Here is a 27,231-nt window from a genome sequence, read left to right as displayed (position 1 = left end):
TACTCACCTTCAATAGCTCTGCGTAGAAAGAAAACATAAAGTGAATGAGTAGGTGCTAGAAAATGGGGGGAGAAGAGAGGAAACAGAAGGGAAAAATAAATGTAAAAAAATCCCTATCCCTTCTCTGAATATAGACCTGACATAACACTTCAGGCAAACAAAAGAGGCATCTTGTTGGAGCCAACGAAGTTTTATTGCCAAAGACATGAACATCATAAAATTTTCCAAAAGCTAAAATGTAAGGTTTTGTTCCCTAGCTATCACAATCTACAGTAAACAAACCCAATACATGGTACACAAAAGGTATTTCATTAAGCTGTTTCTAGAGTAGGAAGAAATATAATTGTGTGATCTTAAAATTAAAATTACTTCCACAGACTCCCTGGGCTTCAATGGCCAAGAACAGAATCCCTGAGCCTTTCACACAATGTACACATCTAGAACATGAACCCAAGTACAACCCCTGAAAACCTCAAACCCACAGCTCTTTCATATTGCTCCCTATCAACATTATGGAGACATTCATGGAGCTGGCTGTCTAAGCAGAAATCAGCCAGCCTATTGAGAACATGAATTCTGGAACACAAGCTACCATCAAATTCACTGAGAGATTAATTTATTAAAAGACAGAATCTCAGAATCTCACTGTTGGAAAAGGAGAAAAAAATTACCCATTATTTTTTGAATCCCCTCAACAAACTGACCAAGAAGTCATCCAATCTGTTCCTGGATTCCTTGTCACCTCCATGTCACCTCAATGATAGAACTGACTTAAGACTATTTCTTGGAGCTTACACACTGTTAAGTTCTGTATAAACTAAGATATATGGATCCTATTATTAACAACCCCCCAATTTCAAGAGCATAAGACTATGACGGTAGAAACCTATTTATTCTCTTGAATCATGTACTCCTTGTTTTCTGTCTGCTTATCTTCTGATCTGGAAACAGAAATACAGGTATGTCAATGGCAGTCCAACTTGAACCAACCTCTTCAACCCTATCTTTTTCTCTTCAATGGCACCTTGAAATTCTCCTAGATATACGGAAGGTAGGGTCAGGGCAACACAACAAAGCACGGCAAAGGAGATACAAGTTGTTTGGGAAAGAGGACTTGACTACTACAACTCATCTCTCCTTTCACCCACCCCTCATGAAATTCAGGAGTACAGACACCAATTTTTTCATGACTCTACTTATTTCACTTTCAATCAGGTCAGACAATCTCATAACCTTGAATACTATCTATACATAGGTAACCCCAAAATAGTATCAGGCTAGACTTCCCTGATCTCCAGACTCACCCTGGGACTCATACCACAGGCTCCTCAAACTTAACAAGCCTAAAACCAAACTCTGGGCTTCCCTGGTGGCACAGTGGTTGGGAGTCCACCTGCCAATGCAGGGGACACAGGTTCGAGCCCTAGTCCAAGAAGATCCCACATGCCACAGAGCAACTGGGCCCATGTGCCACAATTGCTGAGCCTGCACTCTAGAGCCTGTGAGCCACAACTGCTGAGCCCATGTGCCACAGCTACTGAGCCTGTGCTCTGGATCCCGTGCTCCGCAGCGGGGAAGGACACCACAGTGGGAGGCCTGCGCACCACGGCGAGGAGTGGTCCCTGCTCTCCGCAGCTAGAGAAAGCACGCGCACAGCAACAAAGACCCAGTGCAGCCAAAAATAAATAAGTCAAATAAATAAAATTTAAAAAATAAAACCAAACTCTCTGTTTTCTCCCCAAACCTCCCACAGTCAGTTAAAGGTAACTCCCATCCTCCCAGACTCCAAACCCTGGGGTCACAGCTGACACTTCTGTCTCCCACATCCCATATCCAATCCATTGAGAAATTCTGTCAACTGAGTTCTGGCTATGTTTATATAGCCAGAACTCAATTGATTATCCTAACTTCTACCTCTGGACATGAGCAGGAAGACCAGAGAGAAGGTTACTGCAATGATCCCAGTTACGGAGGCTTGGTCTTCCTGCTTCTATTCCTAGTTCCTCTTCAATGTACACTCCATACAGCATTCAACAATTATACAAAAACATAATATAAATCATATCATCCCTCTACTCAAAACTATCCTTTCACGGACTACCAGCCCTAAACAATCTAGACCCTAAACATTTTTTCCCTGAATTCCTCTTCTCTTTCACCCTTGTTCACTCTACTCCAGCCACCCTGGACTCCTTGATGTTTCTAGAACAAACCAGGCCAACACTACTGCCTCAAGGCCTTTACACTTGCTGTTCTCCCTGTCTGAAACCTTCTTCCCCCAAGCATCTGCATTATTTACTATCCTTCCCTCTAGAGCTCCAAGAGGACAGGGAGTTTGGGGTCTGATCTCTTCACTGCTTATCCCCAGGGCCTAGAAGAGTGGTTGTTATGAAATAGTTGCTCAATTGCTCAATAGTTGAATGAGTGAAATAGAGATAGTCATCAGAGACCTTTTTGTCTTACACCTGCGGATCACTTTTAGAGACCACAGAGAGCACGCACACCTGCAAATAGAGGAATGACTCAGTATTAAAATGTAAACATAAACCAAATATTTAAAGATCTTTAAGTGAAAAAAAATTATACAAATAACTTTACAACATTTTCCATATTAAGATAATTTTCTTTTATATTATGATCATTTGAATTTTATATAATATCTATGTTAGTAAAAATGAAGGCGGAAACCAAATAATTTAGAAATGATCAGTACAATGTTTTTTAGAAATGCGTGAATTCTGTGTTTAAGAATTTTAAATTGTCCCCCGTTTCAGACACCTTCAATTAAACCTATTCTAATCTTGGCTAAGTGAGAATCCAACTTCAAAATTTCACACCCAGGCACAGCTGTTTGACAAGTGCAGCAGGAGCCTGTCAAGACACTTGGCAGTATCATTCCTTCAGAACACAACGGGCTTTATTTTTCAGGGTGGAGCAACCCCTATTACTCACTGATGGTGATTAGCAAGCCAGTCTTCCGAGGAAATGTACAATCAAGCAACTAGAAACGTCTTCTTTGAAACTCCTCCTTGAGAATAAATCATTGACACTGCAAATGGTCAATATGTACTCTTAATATTGAACTAAACTGTCCATTGATTTACTATGATCTATGTTCCTGACCCTGTGGCCTAGTGAAATTCATTTTTCTGAAGTTCTGAATTCAAGAGAAGTGACAGTGACACAGCTGTGGATTCTGATTTACTACCTCAATGGAGTAAAGCAATTAGAGTGATTTCTCCATTATTTGCTCAGATTATACAGCTCCTTTTTGCCTGGTTCCACCATAAAGACCCCATTCCATGAGCATGGAACAAAACCAGGGTTACAATCTAAAGCTGATCTCCCCAGGACACACGAAGGAGCAGGAGCAGGCTGACCGACAGCCGGAGTCGCTGGAGTCCTCACCAGTGGTGGGTCAATGCACTGGGCTGCTGGGGGAAGTACTTGCTACAGGAACAACTAGAGGTAACTGCTATAAACTCAGTCCTTGCCTCAAGAACCTAAATAGTCCGCACCTCAATTTATCATGTAGTTTGGGGCTTTCAGAAAAAATAGCATCTGTCTCACTGTCACCTTTATAACAACTTGTATCCCAGCACACCTCCCACCAACACCTTCAACAAGTTTTGACAAGTGCAGCTGCATTGCTTGAGATGGGCCAAAAGGTCAGGGCCCTGAAACTTTGTCAGCTTCATTATCTAAAGTGACTTGAAAACACTCCACGTGTTTCAGAGAACAGATAGACTTTCCACTACACAAAAGCAGCTTTGTTTCTGTATATGTGACGCCTCCTAATTAGAATCAATGATTTTTTTATTGTCGTTCCTGATAAGCTTGTTTGCCTAGCTTCGTTTTCCTAAAACACTTTAAACGTTTCTAGGAAGGGTGAATGTCGGCAGAACACTGAGACAGGCCTTGAACCACGGCTGTGGTATTGCATGATGTTTACAATTTGTCATCCTTGGGGGTAATTTTGCAAGCTTAAACACACTAAAGGACATATTATATAGAGCCAGGCAATTTCATTTTGTTTGAATATATTTATGGAAACGGACCAAAAGTGTCCATAGAGGCACACTGTCATTTTTTCCTTTTGTGTGTGCCAGTTCATGACCAAAAGCAAGCATTCAGAGAACAGAAGAGCACTTATGACCACACTGTGTGTATCAAATAAGTTACTTTATGAACAGATGGGGAATATTGTGTTTCAGGGTCTTAGTAAAATAGCCCTTCACACCACATTTCTGTTCACGATGGTGTATCTCTCTGTGATTCATTTATGACCTTGCCCTTGATAATGAGCAGATCTCCCTCAAGGGTGAGTGCCTGTGGGACATGAAGACATCACACATCCTCATGACTTAGAAAGATGATGAGCAGTGGGGAATTATGCACCAAGAACATGTAATTTGGACAAGGTGGGAAAAACTGAGTAATTCACTTGAGATAACAAGAGTTTTCCCAACAGTGGTGACTGTATGGCAATGGAATCCTTGGAGAGTAAATAAGAAAAAAATGGTTGGGCTGGGAAAGATTTAGTAAGTTGAAAAGCAAGTTATAGAAGCCAGCACTGATAAGAAAAAAGAAATGGTCTTTTACAAAACCACTTTGATGATATAGGGTGGCCACTCAAGAAAAACTCAAAGATCAAGATTTGAATGTTTCTTCTTTTCAAGGGGATACAGAGAACCAGGATAGGTCAGGGGTGAAGCAGGAGAGGGACGTCTAGTTGCTTGCTGACGATACAATATTCTGTGTTTAATGTCCTCTTGTGCACACATAAAGACCACATTTCCCAACCCCCCTTGCAGTTAGCTGGGGTCATGTGATTAAGTTCGGGCCAATGGGATGCAGGAAGAAGTGAAGCGTGTCATTTGCAGATCCAGCTTCCAAACCTTCTGCACAATCCTCAACATGCTCTTTCACCCTAGACTCAGATTGCAGAGCTATTAGATTGAAGGTTCCTGAGCCACTGTACAATCACAAGGAGCAAGCTGTATTACAACATGAATAAGAAACAAACCTTTATTGTACCAAGCCACTGAGATTTGGGGCTGTCTATTACAGAAGTCAGATTATCTTAACATACTCCAATAACGCTTCCTTGTTATCGTTTGCCTTTTCAAATATCATGTTATTGCTTAAGAGTATCTCTCATCTCATTTTTAAGCAAAATTATTTCAGAGACCTTTAAGAGCAATGGAAAAAATTAATTTGCTTTCAGATCAGAACACAGGATACCCAAGGAAAAAAATGGCTGGCAACATTTTCTGAGGTGTTGGAGGGAATGAACGAACTGTCCTTTTGCTTCCTAAAAGTTAACTCAAAAACTTTATTTGCTTATTTTTAACATTTTATTATGGAAAATTTCAAATCTTCTCACAAGTAGAAACAATAGAATAATAATAACCTCCATGTACCCATCCTGACTCCAAGAATATATGTATACACACACATATGTGTGTGTGTGTGTGTGTGTGTATATATATATATATATATACATACATACATATATATATATATATATATACACATACACACATATACATATACACAGATATAGATAGATCAGTTGATTGGTTAGTAAAAAGATAGAGATGTATGTATATATATTTGAGAGATACTATACGTTATTCTAATCATTGAGCCAGGTGCCATGGGTAGGACTCAAAGATGAATAATGATGTTGGAATATGTAGTTATAAAGAAGAGAATGTGAATCTCAAGCTCCACAAATTACTTCACTCTGAGGGCTATGGTGAAGATTAAAGCAATCTAGTAGCTCAGAATTTGTAAGACCATTATTTTCTTTCCCTTTTCATTTCCCTAAACTAGTTTCTGTCTAAGGGAGAGGTTTAACACTTTCTTCCTAGTGAAAATAGCAACTACCCCTGGGAAGGCCAGTGCACTGAATCTTTTCTCAGTCATTCACCATTTATTTATATGTATGAATTTTATCTTTGCTGAACTTTTTTCCCAAAAGCAAGCCTTGAATAGACGGCGGGGAAAAAATAAGGAGCAAAAGCATGGGCCCTAAGGCAGCATGGAAATTCTGAGGGAAGGAGACAATAAGAGTCACCACAAATGTAATGGAAGACAAATTTCCATTTCAGAATTTTTTTAAGGTGGGATCCCCCATTTTCCCTTCATTACAACTGCTCTTCCACCTCCAAATCCATTCTCTTGGCTAACAAAGCACCATTTGGTGGTTTCACGCTAGAAACTGACTGGGAATGGGAGATGGAAGTGGCAGAAGAGGAAGAGTTTACTTGTAGCAATATTTCTAATCAAAGGATGAGCTTTCCCAGCTTAAAACTTAAAGCATTTTCAAATAAGCATGGGAAAACACAAAAAAGAAATTGTTCTATAAATACAAGCCTGAGATGCTGCCTCGTAAATTTTAAGGACAAGACTGGTCAGATGCCTTATCTGGAGCACTCTGAACACCTAAGTCTACTGATGTTGGCTCCAGGCTGTGCTCTCTGGTCACACAGGCAAATGGCCCAACATTGGGAGGTTCAAGCCCCAGGTGAGGTGAGCGCTCTAGAGCAGGAAGCTCAAGTAACAAAAGGCCAGTCTCTGCTTTCACTCTGCCTTCCCCTGTCTAAAGAGGCATGAGGCCCTAAGGTGCTCCAGATTGAATCAGCAGGAATGGGTGCCATCTTGATGAGAATTTACTTAATGTGCACTCCTCTAACCATCTCAAACATTTAGCTCTGCTCTGTATTAATTCAGTCTGAGAAGAAAAAAATTCCACAGTAAATCTTAGCAGTCAGAGGGTGGGAGGAAGTCTGGAAAGGGCTGACAAGCTCAACATGACGAGTACCAGTCCAACCTTTGCTTAACAGTACTTCACTACTTTACGGATTATAAAAGGAAATATTTAACTAATAGAAGGCTACTCATACACAGGATAATGTATGCAGCCTCTGTTCACTTCTTAGTCATTCCACATAACTGCTCAAATAGCCTTTGGTCCCTAGTCTTCCTCGGGTTTTTAATTTTCTTTAAAGCCCACCACAGAAAATACTTTTACGTTTGTCTCCATTTATGTGGAGATAAACACTCCATTTATGTGTTTCTTATCATTTGGCATAAGAAAAATTTGTGCTTCATATTATAGCTGTCAAGAGATACATTTCAATGAAGAATGAAACTATAAACTTTAAGAGACAATGAGATGGTTTGGGGGACATCAGAGTTTCATTTCACATGCACTAAAGCACTGTGCTTACTTCCTTCATAATGCTGCCTCCTAAGACTTTTTTTGTTTTAACTGAATTTGCATTTGTATTAACTAGGTGTGTAATTCTTTCTAATTTTCAAAATATTATCCCTGTTTGATAGCAAAAGTCCTTTGTTATTGGCCCAAGGTGAATTTCCAGCCTCCCTTCACACTCCTACCTAGTCTTGGACCATCGAACTACCTAGGAACTGTTTCTTTCCTGGACTCTTTCACACCCCTGTGTTATCACATATTGTGGTGATCCATTTGAATGGCTTCCTTCCTTTTCTCTGCAAGAATCACTGTCTTCTTTCAAGATGCAGTCGTCTCCTCTAAGACTCTACAGAGCTGGAAGCTTCTTCCCCTGTTTTCCCATTAAAACAATCTGCACAGACCTATATCACAGCCCTTGTTTCACTACTGTGTAAATAACTATTTTCACAGCTGTCACTGCTAGAAGACTGTGATCTCTTCAAAAGAATGTCCCATTTATTTCCATACCTACTCACCCCCAGCTTCCAGGACAGGGCATGGCACATGGCTTGTACTCAGTGATCAAATAAATGAATGAGCATGCATTGATTGGTTGGACACATCAGTGCAAATACTGTTTGGTTTTTTCTGTTTTTTTCTATTTTTTTGGCCACACCACGCAGCATGAGGGACCTTAGTTCCCCGACCAGGGATCAAACCCATGGTCCCTGCAGTGGAAGCACGGTGTCTTAACCGCTGGACCGCCAGGGAAGTCCCTGCATATACTATTTGGGCAGGACAACTATACATCCTGGTTTTTCTAGGACAAGCCTGTTTTGCACAGATATTCCAGGAAAAGAGAACCCCTTTCACTCTCAAAATTGTACCAATTTGAACAATAAACTATACGCTCACCTTAAGTTTGGAGCATGGTGTAATTACTCATGCACATTGCCCCTGCCTGCCCAGAACTAGGTCATCTCATTTTCCAGTTTCTCAGTTACTTTTCAAATTAACTATTTTTTAAAGTCTTCAAAATTCAAAATTATTAGTTATTCTCTGTACTCAAATCCAGCATCCATGGACCAAGAAAATAAAAATAAATACTGTGCTGCAAAATAAGAACACACAGGTTTCATTCCATTTTCTCATCAAATTCCTATCTACACCAACCTCCATATGAGCGATGACACCCACTAAACCAACCAATCTCCCCTCTGGTTGAGGCTGCCCACAGTTCAAGCCAAGGGGAAATCGAGCCTGCCCACCCAGGTTGTGTGTTTGCCAGCCACACATCCACCACCCAGGGTTACAACATTCATTGTCTTATTGATAGTCCAGAGGCCCTGACTCAGTAATTACAGTAGAAACTAATAAATCTGCCCAGAAAAAAAAAAAATCTCTTTTCCACATCATTCTACCCAGAGCTTGAAGAAAACACTTCTGAAAGATCAAAGAGAATCAGACTACCTCTTTTATGGAAAAATAAATGTGGTCTTTCACTCTACATACTTGAATTCCATTTGGACTCAAAGATGTCAACACGACCACTCAGAGCAAACGTAATCAAGAAATATTCCAAAGGTCACAAAAGACATTTCTAATAAATCACCAAACTAATTTTCCACACTGATGGAGAATGAACTAAGAAAAATACATTTTAAAATCTACATATGAAGGATGCTCAACATCACTAATTATTAGAGAAATGCAAATCAAAACTACAATGAGGCATCACCTCACACCAGTCAGAATGGCCATCATCAAAAAATCTACAAACAATAAATGCTGGAGAGGGTGTGGAGAAAAGGAAACCCTCTTGCACTGTTGGTGGGAATAGAAATTGACACAGTCACTATGGAGAACAGTATGGAGATTCCTTAAAAAACTAAAGATAGAACTACCATATGACCCAGCAATCCCACTACTGGGCATATACCCTGAAAAAGCCATAATTCAAAAAAAGTCATGTACCACAATGTTCCTTACAGCACTATTTACAGTAGCCAGGACATGGAAGCAACCTAAGTGTTCATCAACAGATGAATGGATAAAGAAGATGTGGTATATATATATATACAATGGAATATTAGCCATAAAAAGAAACAAAATTGAGTTACTTGTAGTGAGGTGGATGGACCTAGAGACGGTCATACAGAGTGAAGTAAGTCAGAAAGAGAAAAACAAATACCGTATGCTAACATATATATATATATATATATATATATATATATATGTATATATGGAATCTATAAAAAAAAGGTTCTGATGAAACTACTAGGGGCAGGACAGAAATAAAGACGTAGACGTAGACGTAGAGAATGGACTTGAGGACATGGGGAGGGGGAAGGGTAAGCTGGGACGAAGTGAGAGAGTGGCATGGACATATATACACTACCAAATGTAAAATAGATAGCTAGTGGGAAGCAGCTGCATTGCACAGCGAGATCAGCTCGGTGCTTTGATCAGCTTGGGAGGGTGCAAGGGAGACGCAAGAGGGAGGGGGTATGGGGATATATGTATACATATAGCTGATTCACTTTGTTATACAGTAGAAACTAACACACCATTGTAAAGCAATTATATTCCAATAAAGATAAAAAAATAAAAATAAATAAAATAAAATCTACATATGAACAAACCTCAGGAGATCTAAAATATATCCCCTTAATCAGATCTTTTAGGAAAAGATTACCACAGTTTTTTGTAATTTTAAAAACATTATTTCAGGGCGTGAAATTAGAGAAAAACCACAAAACAAATATGAACTAAAAGGAACATTAACTGTCATGTAGTTAATGATTTTGCTTAATGAGGATAAAGTCTCAAGTATTCAGCCTCTTAAAGTTTCTCTCATTATCTATTGTTTTTCATTAATCCTAGAAGTGCCGGGCAAAGAAACATAAACCACGATTTGCTATGAAACGTTTGCCCAAATCTGCTATGAATTTATTTTCAAGACAAAGTTCATGAAAGGCCAGTTCCTCAGGTAAAGTGGATTAAATGCCTTCTAAAGGGAAATAAAATTAAACCACTACCAAATGGAAGGTTTCTAAACTGTGTTTTGGGATGTAAAATCCAATTTGACAGACGCCTTATAAACTGTGGCCAATGCTCCATCTGATGAGAATTTCTGTGGTTTTGTTTTTACCTATACTAACGGGTTTGTAATTTATAGTGACACATATATGTCTACACTATGTTGGATATGTCTATACACAGATAAATATGGTGGCATCTCTTTCTTATGTAAAATCAATGGGAAAAAATCTTGTGATTTAGTTGTATCTTTTTTAAATCACTGAGTTTGCATTAAATACTTGACAGACTGATGCCTTGTGGGATACAATTTGGAAGCTACGCTCTCTCTGATCTTTACCAGATGTTTCACTGGTGGTGTTTCAGCCTCAAGAGACAAAGAGGATATTAATGTTAATTTTATTTATTTAATCACATCAGGCAGATTTGATAAAAGGGAAAATTCAATATTTTAGCAATTTACCAACTCTTCAGAAACATCCATAGTAGCAAAAATGTTTTGAAGATCATTTTATATTAAAAGCAGAAAGGCTGCATTGTAGCTGTTAGGGGAAAGACTCTATTTTACCTTTAAAAATGGGAGCAATGTGACAGATTTGTCAGTTCCACTTTTAACTCAAGAGGCAAGGAGGTGGCAATGACATTCATTACTCAGCACAGATTCATCCCAACCTTTAACTGACTATTAATTGTAGAGAGAGAATACTCTGCATATGAAATGGACACTCAGTTGAAAGCCTTCTGCCACGACCAGCGCTGCTCTGTTATCTTCTTATCCCTTGTCTGGAATTTTATTCCAAGGGAACACGAAATTATCCTAATCATTGTCAGGACACCGATGATAATGAAAATGTACTTGCTACTAAACAGTGCCTCCCTACGCCTTAACTAAAATGACAAGGTAGGCTTTCATCTCTCTAGAGTTTAGTGTCAGAATGTGGAAGCTTTTAGAGCACTAGTTCTCACCCTTTTGCACTTTAGAATCACCTGGAAGGCTACACACCCCACCAATTACATCACAGACTCTGGGGGTAGGACCCAGGTATGGGTATTTTATAAATCTTTTCAGGCAATTCCAATGTCAGCCAAAGTGGAAAACCACCTCCTTGGAGTAAGTAGGCAATGGCCAAACAACTTTCTAGTCTTAGAAAAATCGCTTAATTTCCCTAGGCTTTTTTCACCTCTCTGAAAAACTGGTATGTGTGGAAGGGAGTTTAGAGTATTATACTCATTGATTTTCTTTTCTTTTCTTTTTAGATAAAAATATATATTTACAGTTATAAAATATTTCAAACAGGCAGCAAAGCATAGAAAATATTATAAGATACCTATGACAGCTGTATTGCCACCACCAAACATTTTAATATTCTGCCATATTTGTTTCATTTCTCTCCCTCTTTGGATAAAAGATACATCCCGTGTCTTCCTATTTCTTTCATCTCTAGAAGTATCCACTATCCTAAGGTTATCCTGCCTACATGATTTTATTGTTTAACCAAGTAATTATGTATCTACAACAACTGTATAATGCTGCTTAGCATGTGTTTAAATATACATAAATTATATTACACTGTATATACCCTTTTGCATGTAATTGTTTCATTCAACATTGTTATCTATTTATCCATGTTGTTATCTATCAATCTATAGATATATCGATTTATATATAGCTTCTTAATTTTAAATTCCTTTATTATTTCATTAGGAATAAACCACAGTTTGTTGACTCACCTTACCTATGGACAGATAGGTTATTTATACTTTTTTTAAAAAACAGAGGCATGGGGACTTCCCTGGTGGCGCAGTGGTTAAGAATCCGCCTCCCAATGCCGGGGACATGGGTTTGAGCCCTGGTTCGGGAAGATCCCACATGCTGCGGAGCAGCTAAACCCATGTGCCACAACTACTGAGTCTGGGCTCTAGAGTCCACAAGTCACAACTACTGAGCCCGGGTGCCACTACTGAAGCCCGCATACCTAGAGCCCGTGCTCCACAACAAGAGAAGCCACCACAATGAGAAGCCTGCGTGATGCAACAAAGAGTAGCCCCCGCTTGCAGCAAATGAAGACCCAACGCAGCCAAAAATAAATAAATTTATAACAAAAAACAAAGGCATGTCTTCCTGCCACCAAGAGTTGCTCTAGGATAGACACTTAGACATGGTTTTGTTGGATATGCTCATCTTCACGTTTGCTAGATATTCTCAAAAATTTTTCCAAGTGGTTACACTAGTTTACTCTCACTAACAATGTTAAAACATTCCCTTCTCCATACCCTCCAATACTTGACATTATGAGAATTTATTTATTTTTTTTTTGTGGTACGCGGGCCTCTCACTGTTGTGGCCTCTCCCGTTGCGGAGCACATGCTCCGGACGCGCAGGCTCAGCGGCCATGGCTCACAGGCCTAGCCGCTCCACGGCATGTGGGATCTTCCCAGACTGGGGCACGAACCCGTGTCCCCTGCATCGGCAGGCGGACTCTCAACCACTGCGCCACCACGGAAGCCCGAGAATTTATTAATTGTTGCCAATATGAAGATTGTGGAGTGATAATTAATAATTATGCCTAGATATTTTCCTGAGGTCCCTTCTAGTCAGGTAATTGTGGTCACCACATCAATGCCAAGTCTTATCAAAATAATAAAATAAAGGGTGTGGAAAAAAAAAAGCCTTCTTCCGTATTTTACAATGAATTTACTTTTCCTCAAGAAATGTCTTACATGGCTAAGGCTGGCCCATAACCCATAAATCAGGCCATAAAAGAGGAATGGGGACATGGCCCCAGCTCTGTATTTATTTTCTTGTATTCCATAATCCAATGTTATTTAAAAAGCAAACGGCCCAATAGTCAAGCCAAAGCAAATACTTTGCATTTTGCCAGGCAAAATGTCTGTGGAGAAATGAGTCAATTCATACAAGATTCAAAGCTGTCTTTGGTCAGTGACATTTTTGTGAAAATCTGTGGGTGGGTAAAAGTTTTACAAAATTCCTTTTTGCTATTGGATAAAATTCATCCAGGAAAAATAAGCAAAATTTAAGTGGCGACCCACATTCCCCCTAATTCCCTCATTAACACTCCCTAACCTCCCAGCCCAACTGCTTTCTTTTGTGCACAAAGGCCAGGATCAGTGTTTCTGATCCTGGCAACAGAACCCTGTCCCTCTGCTCACTCTGCCCTGATCAGATAGGCTTTCTCATGAGAAGTGTGTCTGATCTCATTCAGAGGACACCTTCCTGGGAACGCTACTGAGGTGTTGCATACTCTTCAACTTAATGGCAAAAAGACCTACTACGGTAAAAATATTCTCAGTGTGCACTCAGTGGAACACTTACTATGGCTACTGTTAGGGATGGTTAGTGTACATCTATAGTTTGGGGGTTATTCTTTACATCTTTTAGGAACATGAAACACGGGGTTGGGAAAGAAACTAATTATAAGGCTCCATTACTTGCTCTGACTTGAGAAGTTGAAACCTTATCATCTCAGAAAAACATAATAGAATTCAGCAAAGTTATACCTGGGAATGTTCAAAAGTTCTGATAATTCTGAGATTCATCAATGTTGAGGTTGGTCTAAGCTCAGGAAGGTCTAAATAGAATGATCTGGCACCTATAAATCGCTTTATTAGTAGACAGAAGTGAATGGACTCAGGTGTTTTTAATATAATATTGCCATATTCCAGTTTCTGATTTAACTGAGGTCCGTCTGTCTGCCTGCTGAGGCCTTTACTTCTCAAGGCCTTTGCCGATGGCTGGGAATATCTCTGTAATCAAGGCCAAGAGCGGGAAAAGAGCAGCTGGTTTGGCTCTCCACAGAAGTAGTAAGAATGAGATCTACAGAAGGGTGGAGTTGTTTGGGTGGGAAAGGGAAAAGAAACCATTCTCTCCTTCCAGTAAGTTTAACCAAATAATAAATTAACAATCCTCCCCCAGTTCTGCCACCTAAAGTCCTGAGAGATCTGAATCCCAGAGTTCTGGGTAAGGCTGAGGAGTTACAGTCAGAGACTCTGAGAATGTGTTCTCCCATGCATGAGATGGAATTTGGCATCAAGGGAGGACACCAGTGGTAGCCTCTTACTGTAAGCAGGCTGTCACTGAATAGCTCTTTCACACATCCTCCTTTTCACATGACTTCCAGAAGCTCATTGTGCTGCCTGTAGTCATGGTCACCAAACACAATTGGGTCATCACATCTTTCTTGGGTCAATAAGCTAAGTGAGTGAAAAGGATGACTAACTCCAACTATGGTCCACAGAAAATTAACAGCAGTTAAACATACGTAAAACAAAAGTGGACAGGGTCTTATAATTTAAACTGCTCCTAGCCTTTGCAGCATGTGACACAGCCACAAAAACCCAAAGATCACTTCATGTCTCCAAAAGAAGAATGTGGTCATTTTACTTGGCAAGGATCTTGAGCTTTGAATCAACGACCATCAGTTTCTAAAAAAGTGAGAGGTGAAACTGTTCAGTTTTAAGAGTTCTGTGTCTGGATTCCAAGAGTGTAAAGACTGGTTTTGCAAGAGGCAGAAGAATGCCTCTTTTTCAGATGCGCATCCACATTAAGCACAACGTCTTCTCTCCACGGGCTACAACTTGAGAGGCTGCTCAACTTTCAGGGCAAAATTATTTGCTGCCAGTTAGCTACAACCCTACAAATCAAGCAGATGACAGGCAGCAACATAACAGTTTTCACAAGACACGATGCTCATGATATGTACGTCTTATATTCCTGCTAAAAATATACAGTCCCAAGGCAAGAACTGCAGCATTAGTCAGCCCCTAGGAAACCCTGTTTTGTACAATACATTTGCACTATAACATGTGATTTAATGCTTTGTGGGTCTAGATTTGATATGTTATTAAACCTAGCAATCTAAATTTTGCAAAGATTCCATCTAGAAATGGGGAGTAGGCAGACCAGGGGAAAGAGAAAAATCACCTCCCATACCCATCTTGAATAATACCATGAAAAGCTATGCAGACGCCTGCAAACATTCACCTTATTCTTTCACTGAAGTATTTATTCTTTCGCTGAAGTATTTATTCTTTCACTGAAGTATTTCTATTTTTAATAGTCATCATGCACTTTAGCAAAAGTCAACTTTATAAAGTTATACGCCTTTTCAAAATCTGGGGATAGTGGGAAAATAGGGAAATCCTTTTGCACAAAAATTAATTTTGCAATGCAAAAAAAATATTTTTTTGGATAATTCAAGCCTATATGTTTATTTCAGTAAAGCCAAATCCAGCAAACTATTTTCAGCCAGGATTAGTCAGAACTAAAAGGCTGGACTGTTTTCCTTCAGAGACTGAATGTCTTCCTTGCCTGCAATAGGCCGGTGTGTTCCAAACAGAGTAAACGGAATTGCCTTCAATTGCTTGTCTCTTTCTGGCATTTTTAATGCAGAACCTTACTGACAGAGTAAGGTTTTGTTGGCTGGAATGTAATTATTCTTTTCAGTCATATAACCTGGCATTCTTACAATGTATGAGTTTCAAGTTTTCCTTAAGAAGAATCATAACATGGGGCATAATGTAAGGACAAGAAATGCAATTTCATTCCTCCAGAAATTATTAAAACTCTTTCAAAAATACCTACTGGATGGTGAAAAAGCGCTTCTAATACTTGCCTTACAACTATCACCTGTTTGGTTTGCTTTTACATGAATCTGACAACTTGGCCAATCTATAATCAAGCATAAACATGGTAAACATGGCCCAGATTCTTTATTATCAAGACATACTACAGAAAGGAGGGACTCTGGCTGGGGGAACCACCATCTAAATAAGTTCCTTTTCCAAATGATATATATTTTTTACACACATTAAGTGACCTGTAGCATATTCAATATCCAGGGAATACCTAAAATTCTCAGATTGTTAACTGTAAAAGAAATATTCCTGTCCATCTAAACTAATATAAAACACATGCTCTTCTTTTTCCAAGAGTTAAGCGAGCTGTCTGAGATTGTGCAAAGCCACCCTGGGATCCCAAGGGTGATGTCCTGCTTGTAAACCCTGAGGGTTTCTGTTAGGTGTGAAATGTTTGTGCAACCATCTAAGAGTCATATTATTCAAAAACAGTAAATTCTGCCAAGAAACAGAGATAGTTCCAGGATTGATGTTGTGAAAGGGGGAAGTGGGGAGAAAGAGACACCATGCCCGCTTCCTTCAACACCAAAGACACAGTCCCCTCTGGGTTCTTTCTCCTTATACATTTTCCACCAAACTCCCTCTCCTTAAAGTCAGGGAGATCCAGTAAGACTCAGCTCCTGTGGTAACCCTGAGTGTTTTCATGCTGGCTATAAATCATTAACTAGTCTTACAACCTTGGAGGGTGCAGTGTGCAGGCGTGTGGGTGTATGCAGCAACACTTTTACTAGCCAAGTTGCTAAGTGTGAGTTCCTTTCTAAATATCAGAACCACCCCTCTAACCCTAACACTCACCCAGTTATTGGAGGGAAGGGAAAATCACTGAATATTTAATTTGGAAAATAGCTAAAGCTTGCTGGTGGTGTAGTGTGTGTTCCTCTGCCCTGCACATTTCAGCAACTTCAAGCTGGTGCCTGGTGGGAATCAATTTTCCAAGACTTTGGACAGTGTGGCAGCGTGAACCTCCCCGATCATGTACATCTGCAGAAGAGAATCTAGAAGTGGAGATATACCCCAGCCACTAATAATTAAAGAAAACTTCCCCTTTCTCAGGCTGAAGAGGATACCTAGGTACCATGGATACCTAGACCCCTAGCATCCAAACTCCATAAAAGAAAAAAATGCCGCCTAACTTGTGGCAGCGTTTGTTAAACCACATACACCTTCAATGAACTCCCGTGGGCTTTAGGCGACTCACCGAACACTTGTTGGGCTTCTCCCCCGAGTGGACTCTCATGTGAATCAACAGTTTATAGCGGGCATTGAATGGCTTGTACCTTCGAGGACAACCGGCCCAGAAACAAGTGAAGTCTTCCCCTTTGCGCTGATCTATGTGAACCTTCTCGATGTGCCGCACAAGTTCCTCCTGCTGGTCGTACAAGGCGCTGCAGTCAATCCAGCGACAGCAGTGCTTGCCCCCAACGTCTTCCATCTCCCCATCCTCCTCCAGGGCGGCCTGAGGCAGGGCCAGCGGTTGGGTGTGGTGGACGAGCTCTGGGTGATGCAGGTGCGGGTGGGCGTGGTAGGGGGGCGGGGGGCCTTGGGGCGGAGGTGGCAGAGGAGGCAGAGGGGGTGCCGGGGGCAAGTCCAGAGCGCCGCCCGGGAAGTCATCCAGGCGCTCCGTCTTTAGCAGGCCCGCCGGCTGGCCGTCAGAGTCCAGCAGGCCGTGCTGCACCACCATGTTGTTGACCAGGCCGGGCTGCAGGCCGCCGTGCTCCAGTTGCTGCATGCGCTCATACTCCAGCACGCTGTCCTCGTCGTAGGCTGGAAGAGCCAGGCCACCACTGGCCACCCGCACGCCCTTCTGGCTGCTTGGCACCGAGCCTGGCTGGGGAATACAGCTGCCGCGCACCCCCAGGAAATGCCCATAGACCTCTGGCTGTGGGGACATGTTGGCCGGGGAAGACCTTGACCCGTTGATGTAGGCGACCAAGGACGTGGGCGAGGTGCGGATGATGGTATTGAAGTCTATCCCAATGCCATCGGACAACGGGGACAAGGACAGTGCTCTCTTCTTGGAGCGGGCCGAGTGGGACCTGGCCGAAGAGTGCCGGGAACTAGGGTAAGGAGAGTGGCTATTTTCCATCCCGAACAGGTAGGATGGCAATGAGTTAGAGACACTGTTGCTGGGCATGGCTGTCCCAGGAGGAAGGCTGAGGAGGTCCCCTAGATCAATGCCATTCTGAGAGCTGTGGTTGGAGGAGAGCGAAGGGAGAGCCCTGTAGCCGTGAGACCACTCTTGTTTCACGCTCAAGGCTGACTGACTTTCTGTCAGACTCAAAGTTGAGGATGCCAAAGACTCACGCGAAATAAGGGACCTGGAACAGCAGCCAGAAGGCGGGGAGAAAAAAAAAGACAAACATTTTAGCAGGATATGGATTGCCTAAGAGCTAAAAGAACATTGCATTGACAATCCCTTAAGTATTTCCCCTAATTACATTCTCGGCTAAACACACATTCTTTGGCTAAGATAAAACCCAAGGCTTTTAGTTCCAGGTAAATAACATTTTACCAAGAAGAACAATAAAAGCTAATGCTCACTGGAATAATAAAACAAAAAGATCTACTGTTATAAATAATCTTAATACTTTAAGTGATAATAAATCGTCCTTGCTTTATTTTTAAATATCTTTTTTTAATACAGGGAAAAAATTAGAGACCTAGGAATAATTATTGAAGTTTGTTATGGCAAACCAAATAAACAAGTATTTATTAAGCATCTACTGTGTGCAGCACACTACAAATAGGCATTGCAGAACACAGGTCTAAACAGAGTCCCAGCCTTTGAGTGAAATCTGTTTGGTGAGGTAAAACATAAACCTATGCTTAATTTGAAAAGAAAAAAAAAGTAAATCCTCAAAGTCATCCAGGGGACCTAATAATAATTTCACAAGTTTATTTCACTGACATTAAGGAATTTTAAATGTTTCTATAAAAGACAGCAATTCACACTGTAAGTACTCAGTCACAACATCAAATTGCCCCAGAAATAAAATATATATAAAATACAGCTGTAATATATATGGGAGTGACAGCCTGAAATCAAGTCATATTTGTAATTATGCATTTGGCCCGTGCAGGGTTTAATCACACCTGCTAGTTTTGTATCTTCCATGAACTGTTGTCCTTGAATCACAGCAGATTTGGACTGAGAGCAAAGCATTTGCTTTAAGTACTTCACTTTTGCAACAATTCCTCTCCTGTCCTTCTTACCCTTTACAAAACATGCCTCACATGTCACAACAGTTAGCTGAATAACAGAATGCTTTGTAATGTAGTCTGGCCACTTTAAAATTCATTTTGCTTTACTATGACATCATTGCCTTAAAAATCATTGAAGAGAAAAGCTATGCCCTTTGGATGGAAAATTTGTCACAAAGAGGCTGGACATAATTCATAATTCACTGTACTCCCAACTCAGAATAGTGTATTCTGAGTTGTAGTGTATCAAAAAACCTGACTTCTTTATATGTACTTGCACTGGCTTTCTACAGAGATCTTTTTTCTGACAAAAAATTCAAAATAAAATATTGTATAGAATGTCTATCTTCCCAGAATGAACCCATTTACTACTTCCAGCTGTTAAACAGCAACCTGTTGCAAAAGAACTGAGGGAAAAATAGAAGCATTCTCATCCCATCTGTTCCTCTTCTTTTCACAAAATGGAAGCCAGAAACACTTTCCTACAAGCATGAGAAATCAGCAAGAAAACATCTCAGCTCCGAAATGCACAGTGTAAGGTGGTAGATAACACCATTGTCGATGTGGTGTTTCCATCAAGTGAAGTAATGTTTACCGATGACAAACACAGCAGGAATTTACGTCCAGTTGCCCTTGACACAGATTTCTTTTCCTCTGTCCAGATCCTTATATTTGGACTGAAGTCCTGCAAGCCCCAGAGTGGTTTCTGAACCATCTGTTTTTTAATTCCCCATGGACACTTCCAATTATTTTCCCAGCATACCTGCAGCTTGTAGCTCTCCCTGCAGAGCTCAGCTGAAGGCTCCTGGTGATAGGATGTCAAGGGCCTTTTGGTCCCTTCCCCAGGGAGATAACAGAATTGCTTTCTGACCCAAGTCCAATCAGTAGTCGTGTCATATATGAGGCAAAGACAACTGACTTTGCTTTACACCCTGAGGTTTAGATGGTTTATATAACATTCTCAAATGGTGCATTTGCCTGGTCACTGTCATACTGGAGGATTTCAGATTTTTAAGCAGTGAATGGCAGGCAGAAAGTATTTTACCCATCTGTATATACTTTGCATTTGAAATTATATTATTTGGTTTGAGGGCTGCCTATAGTGAGTGAGACATGTTCATTTGTTCCACTGTCAAGAGATGTTTCTTATTTTTCTCAAAATACACCTAAAGTATCGTTCGATTTAAATTTGAGCATAACCCCATGCAGGCACATTCCTTAACTCCTTGGACATCTCAGTTTTCTAAGACAGTTATCATATATTTTTCAGAAAGCAAATTCTATGTTCTATTCACTAAGGCAGTTATATGAATGGAGAACTCTCTCTTCTATCTTAAACACCTAATAAGAACAAAATTTCCAACAAATGGCCTTTGCCTAGCAGCCTACCTCCCTTCTAAGCAATTACCCCAGATCTTTTAATATTTCAAAGTTCTAATCCATGAAACCTGCCCCAAAGATAGTAGCTCTCGGTAAAAGTCCTCTTTCCAGAAAAATTATATACTGTCTGTACTGAGCCTTAAACATAGCTAACTTCAAGCATCTGTGGGTGTTATCTTCCTCAATAAAATTCAAAGTCCTCCAAAAAAAGGGGTCATTTTTATCTCCGCCAGTACCCACCAGAGTGTTTAAGTTTTCCAAAAAAATATTGATTAAGGTGAGTAATCAATCAGTATAATGATAACCATCATTTTTAATTTATGAAGTATTTTCCCTTTGTATTATTTCATTTAATACAGCCTGTGAAGTAAGTAAATTGGATTGCTTAAATAACCTCTGTTTTACAGAGAATAAAACCAAGGTTCTGTGAAATTCCTCCCAGTGACACCAGAAAAAGGACCAAAACTCCTTAAAGAAGTACAAATAGAGCAGCATTTGATAGGCAGTCACCTAGCTGGATCACATACATCCTCCACTGTTTTCCCCACAACATACCCCACATGTGGTCCATGCTGCTCTGCTTGATTAAAAGACCTGGTGTACGAGGCTTAAAGTCACACGAGCTACAACTGGAGCACACATTTTCTGTTCTCCTTCTGAAACAATATGCTGATTGACTGTGAAAGATTGCAAAGAACTCTTGCCTATAATCCCTGCTGCTACCCACACCAAGCCTATGGGAAAGAAAGTGACAAAGAGCTGTGGTTCTATCACCATACTTAGAGAAATCTCCATTTCCATATGTTCATCTAATCCTAAGCATATTATTTCTGGTGACTGGTTAATTCGAAGCTATATGTGAAAGAAAGATAACTCAAACAAAATAAAAGCAATATGAAAAACTCAGAAACCAACAGTGAAATAGGTTAGGGTAGCTGGTGAAGCAAGAGCTCAGTAACTCTCACGGGGCCGTAAGAGGTGTAATAACGAAGCTGAACTGCTTGGTTCAATGCCAAGCTCAAAAGAAATACTAACGTATATATGACAAGGAATTCCTCAAAATGATGCTTAAAAGAATGACTACATATATATGTGTACATATATATGCATATATGTCATGAAAAAGAGATGGGCAACAAGAGTTACAGAATTGATCCAATGAAGTATTACTTATAATAATGAAATAAAGGGAAACAAATGCCCATTAGTAAGATACTGATAAAAATTATAGTTTTATTTATATACTTTTTAATAAAATGGAATCTTGGGCAGGAAGAAGTCATTATATGATGCTAAATATATTTTTACCACAAAAGATTATTACAAAGGAAAGTGTTTATATTAACAAAAAAAGTAAATATAATACTATGTAGATCATTATAGATCAATTTGATGGAAAGGGAAACCTATGCTTATGATGTATATGTTTGCCTACAGCTAGAAGGATATATGTCAAAATTCCACCCATGGTTGCCTGTGAGTGGTAGGATTCGGGATGACTATCATATACTGTCTTGTGCTTGTCCATATTTTCCACATTTTCTACAATGAGTAAGAATTACATAGATAATCAGGAAAAAACAATAAATTTTACAGCTTTTTATAGGGTGGCCATCACTCAGACTGAACAGTTATGTCCTCATCCAGCTCCCCACCCCCCCATCCCTCCCCCCCGGGCATTCCCCCAATACACAAAGCTGATTCTCTCTCCATCTTCTCTTCATCTCTAGATAGCAAAATGCCTTCAAGTTGAACTGTTGCCTCCTGTCCTATCTCTCCTCTTATGGAACACACAAACCAATTTAAGTATCACAAATAAATGTGACCTTTCCAAATTGCTAAAAGTAAATTCGATATTTCACCAAGCCAGTTCCCAACTCCTGTTTCTTTGCTCATCCTGCACAAAATTATTTCCATAGAAGGACTCACAGAATACATAATCAAAACATATATATCAGTGCATCTCTAAGATGTTATCTTTTAAGGATAAAAATTTATGCTAAGGAATCAAATATGCCAGAAAACACTGAGATAATGACCCTTCCCTGCCCGACCCATGAAAGGGACTGCACTAGATACATGCATGGCTGGAGCAGCCTGTGCCCTGCCTACCTTCAGTTTCTCCATTAATTATGACTCTCTGCCTTCAAGGCATGGGCTGGACTTGCCACAGACAGGAAGCTGAAGGCTTCCCAATGACATCTACCCCACGAGTACAGTTAATTTTACATGCAATACTCAGCAAGTATGAAGAGTCCCTCAAGGCATAATCATCAATAGGAAAATGACAGGAGCAGCTTCCCATCACAAAAAAAATCTCAGGTGAAAAACAAGTTTCCATCTCATGAAAAAATTGGCATAAAAAATGATCCAGGAACTGTGATTTCAGAGTCTCGAATAGCAGCTAGGAGGACAGTGCAGAGACACAAGAAGGGGAAAGGGGGATAAGAGGAAAAGATAAAGGAAGGGGAGGAAGAAGAGGAAGAAACAGAACCCAGAACTACAAGGCATCTCAGCAGATTCCAGTCCCCCAAGAAGAGGAACAGAGGTCCACAGAAGAGAGGTCCAATTCCTTTGCAAAATCACAGTTACAACAGATCTGGAGCTAAGGCAAAAAACTTTGGATTGTATTTCTCCAAGAAGACTACTTACAGAAGATGAAATAATTCATTTCAAACATAGAAATAGACCTTATACTTTGCACAGTATTTTGGTTTTATGTCCCCTGTAATATCAACCTTAAGAGATATAAAACTTTGTTTGAGAAGGTAATTTCCCTATTCAATTATCTCCCATGGAGATAGATGTATAGCATTTATTGGACCTACTTATTCCAGCACCTAATCAGACATTGTGTTGAAATGTTATGTAACTCACACACGAAAGTATGTCTTCCTAGACGCATCATAAAGTCTTGAAATTCATGATTTCTATCTTTACTTTTTCAACTATCTCCCTAAACTTCAACTATTATATTATGCAGGACCATAAATATTTAAGATACTTGGTTAGATGGGTGAATGTATGGCTGGACAGACAAAACAACTGTAAAGCAGCCTTAGGATGCTGCAACTCATACACTGAAAAATGAGCAGCTAAGATGGATGTGCATGGAACATCTTTATCTTTCTAGGCCATGATATGACCTGCTTCACCAGGAATCAACAGATTAACACACTGGTATTTAGTCACAGAGGCCCCAAAATCTCAAAGTGGGCCTTAATTTCACTCACACTGTAAGCCAGCAGGTGTTAAACCATTCTTCCCAATTAAGATGATATTATGGCACACACAGTTTTTATACACATTCCCCTACAAAGCTCAAAATAAAAGAGCTGCTTGAGTGTGTGTGTGTGTGTGTGTGTGTGTGTGTGTGTGTGTGTGTGTGTGTGTGTGTGTGTTGTGTGGGCATGCATTCAGTAAGGAAAGGAAAAACAGTCATGGGTGTGATTATACCGTAAGAAGGGGGAAAAAAAAAGTAACTTGAGACCTGGTATCTGAAGGAGGTATATTCAGGTTGGCTGCATTCATTGCCCTCTGTAAGCTAGGACTGATCTGGTTGCATGCTGTAGAGACCTGGCTTGCTGGTGGTGAAATGGGTCCCAGTCGCTGAACCATCATGGGACTGCTGGTGACCACTAGATTGTTGCAGCTGCCTTTTCCAATGGACTTGCACTGAGGCCCAAAGCCAAGAGCCCCTAAAAACAAACGAATCAGGTTAGCTTTCATGTCCCTTATATCAGAAATCAGTAAATACACATATGTGCACACTTATATCAGGACTCATCTTTAGAGACAGTCCTTGGATCACCTTTTTTTTTTTTTTTCAGTATTAGTGATAGAAAAAAGCTTTCTCTAATTCCGATGAAAAATCCATAATGCTACAATAGAAACCCTTCTATAATCACCACTCATATAAAATATGCTTACATTTTGCTTCTTCTATATAGAAGTGTCCAGTTATATTAAGAATCATATTTTATCATCTCTTTACCTAAAGGGTTAAGGTGGTAAGTAGATGGGATTACTTGTATCAAACCATGTTTTTTTCTAGAATAGCTAATATCTTGAATGACCCAGCAAGGAAAGTTGACACTCCTGAAAAAAACTTGTTTAACTGGTTCATTTCATTCCAAGTCTGGTCTTCCAAAATGCCTCTTTAAAAGGATATAGACTGGCTGTGTCTCTCCAATCTTTATTTTTCCTCTTCATCCTAATATATTTTCATTGGACATACACCCAATTTTTTAAAAAATCAAGATGAGAGAACCCTAAACAAAACATTCATTCTAAAAGTAGCATGTTAACCAAATTTGACATAAATTTTTCATTTCATTAGTAACAATCTTCGAACGTAGTAAAATTTGGTACATATCCCAGAAGGGAAAGGAAAAAAAAGAAACCCTCAAGAATCTGTGCCATTACAGAAACGTGAAGAGCAAAGAGGAGAAAGGTAAACACTGCCATGACTCATTTATAAAAAATAATAATAGTGGTTGAATCATTCTAGACATTCTTTTTGCATGGATATACTTTTTCAAACAGTTTTTGCAAACTACCTGGTCCAGTCTCAGTTCCCATTTCAAATAAATCAAAATAAATATGATCTCAGGTTTTTCTGGCAAATTGGCTCTAAAATTTTCTCACCAAATTCCCCATCTTGCTCGTTGATATATCTGGGATCAAAGTAGTAGAAAAGCATCACGGTAACTTTCCTTAGCCCTAAGGAGTATAATTTTTTATTTTGTCTTCTCAAAAATTAGGTTAATAGCCAAAAAAATGACTTCTTCATCTTTTGTAACATTCTCTTCCAAGAGCCCACAACTAAGGATAAACAAGACCTTAGAGTAATCACCAATGCTCTCATCAATGAAACCACATCTCCAAAGTGCTAGGAGAGTCACAGCATCTTTAGCTAGCAGGAAGCCTTCTCTAGTCCAGCCCTCTGGGAAACTAAAATCCAAGTGGTAACTGACTTGCGTCAGTAAATCACACAGGGATTTACTGACAGAGCAGAAACGGAGTCTACAAGAGTGTATTTTCATGGCACCTGTGTCCTTAAGTTTAGGTGCTGGATGCTTAGTTTCCTCCTTGGATACTTTCCAAGATCCAAGAAAGGTCCAAAAGAAATTTCTGTCTGATTTTTTTTTTTCAGATACACAAACCGGAACCTTCCCCTCTCCCTGCAGCTTCTATCTGATGCATCTTCTTGTGCCTTGAAAGATCAGTTATAGATGATAGTCTCTCTGTTTTCATAACTCATATAACACTGTACCATCAGGGCTTCATCTTGACACTAAGAGTAGTGGGTACATTTTTGTGCAATGATCATAGACTTAATATCTTTATAAATTCCAACAAGCTACATGTGATTTGCTTTTCAAACCCCCTTTTTACCTTGGATAAAGGCAGTGTAATGGTTCATACCCTAGCCCAGTATATAAGACACTTGAATTCTATCCCTACCAGCCACTGCTACAAAAGCAACATTAGATGGCAGGTATTCTGTCAAATTCAGTGTCACATATTCATCTAAAGAACTCATTCATTTCATGCCTGTTTCCTTCACCATAAAATGGTATTAATATCTACCTCTAAAACAAAGACATATTAGCAGCTGGAACAGCACACCCAACAAATACTACTTGGTGTCAAAGCATATTAATACATTATTTCATCAAATCTTAGATGCCATATATTATGTCATACCATTATTTTATATACCAGTAAGAACAATAAACTAGTACATGGTGTTAATATTTCAGAGATAATCGATGTGAAAATAATGCACACCTTAGCATAAATAAATACCAATAAGATTGCTGAAAAAATTATTTTAGCCCTTTTTTTGTTCCTGCTTTTCTCTCTGCTTGGCACAGCCTTACTCTAACTTGTCTACCTAGGAGCACCTCTGTCTTCAAGATCTTGATTCAAAGGTCATCTTCTCTGTGACGTCCTCTCCCCCACTGCCAACTGGGCAAATCTGACCAATTCTTCTTTTCGTTCCCCCACAGTCTTTCATAACACATTTGCCTCAGCACCTTCAGGGAACGGAATTGTTTACATGCCTGTCATCCGTTTATACTTTATTGCTTTTTAAAGACAAAGCTCTTGTCTGAGATATCGCTGCTTCCTCAGCACCTAGCCCAGGGCCTATACAGTACACAATAAAGTCTGTCAATGAAGCTAAGCATGAAAATAAAAGATAGTTATACATGATATTAAATACACATTATTTCCACTGAAGCCCTCCTGGTCTTCTTGTCTAAAACAGTGCCATTTTTCAAAAACAGACTCAAACTAAGTCAATCCTTTGATGTTTCTCCACAGTGTGGCTAACTAGGTCTGAATGGAAGATGAAGCTGCGGGAGTAGTAACTATAAATCTATCTCCCTGGACTAGAATTTTACACTGGTCAAGGCTGCCCTTGTAACCCTATACCCTAGATCCTCACATTCACAGTATTTTCTCCGTCTGTAATAAAGAAACATTAATCTTCCCCTCCCCAGTGTCTCCATCATTTTCACTATAACACCTTCTACTCCCAAATTCACTGGTCAGCTTGAGCCTCATCTAACCATAGAGGAGTGACAGCTTCTGACTATCACATACGTTTAGCACGAAGCTATACAGTAAATTTCTTGGGAACACGTTATGTTTGTGGAGCAGCTGTAAGAATGTTCTGTAAAATGGCATCATCACTCTCACACAGGGAGGCAAATAACAGTCTGACCAAGAACCACTGTGCTTAATGC

General features: G+C 39.8%; 1 protein-coding gene across 1 annotated transcript in view; it reads right to left on the bottom strand.

Annotated features, from left to right (window-relative positions):
* Positions 1–27,231, bottom strand: part of GLIS3 (GLIS family zinc finger 3) — a 520,272-nt gene that overhangs the window by 302,723 nt on the left and 190,318 nt on the right. The window contains exons 4-5 of the mRNA XM_079927522.1: positions 23,967–24,174; positions 17,094–18,213 (exon numbers count right to left, since the gene is read on the bottom strand). Coding sequence (XP_079783648.1) covers positions 17,094–18,213; positions 23,967–24,174 — 1,328 coding nt within the window. The remainder of the gene's footprint in view (positions 1–17,093; positions 18,214–23,966; positions 24,175–27,231) is intronic.

This window comes from Stenella coeruleoalba, assembly GCF_951394435.1.
Source record: "Stenella coeruleoalba genome assembly, chromosome: 7".
Taxonomy (NCBI): domain Eukaryota; kingdom Metazoa; phylum Chordata; class Mammalia; order Artiodactyla; family Delphinidae; genus Stenella; species Stenella coeruleoalba.
This window is presented reverse-complemented; position numbering and strand designations above follow the sequence as displayed.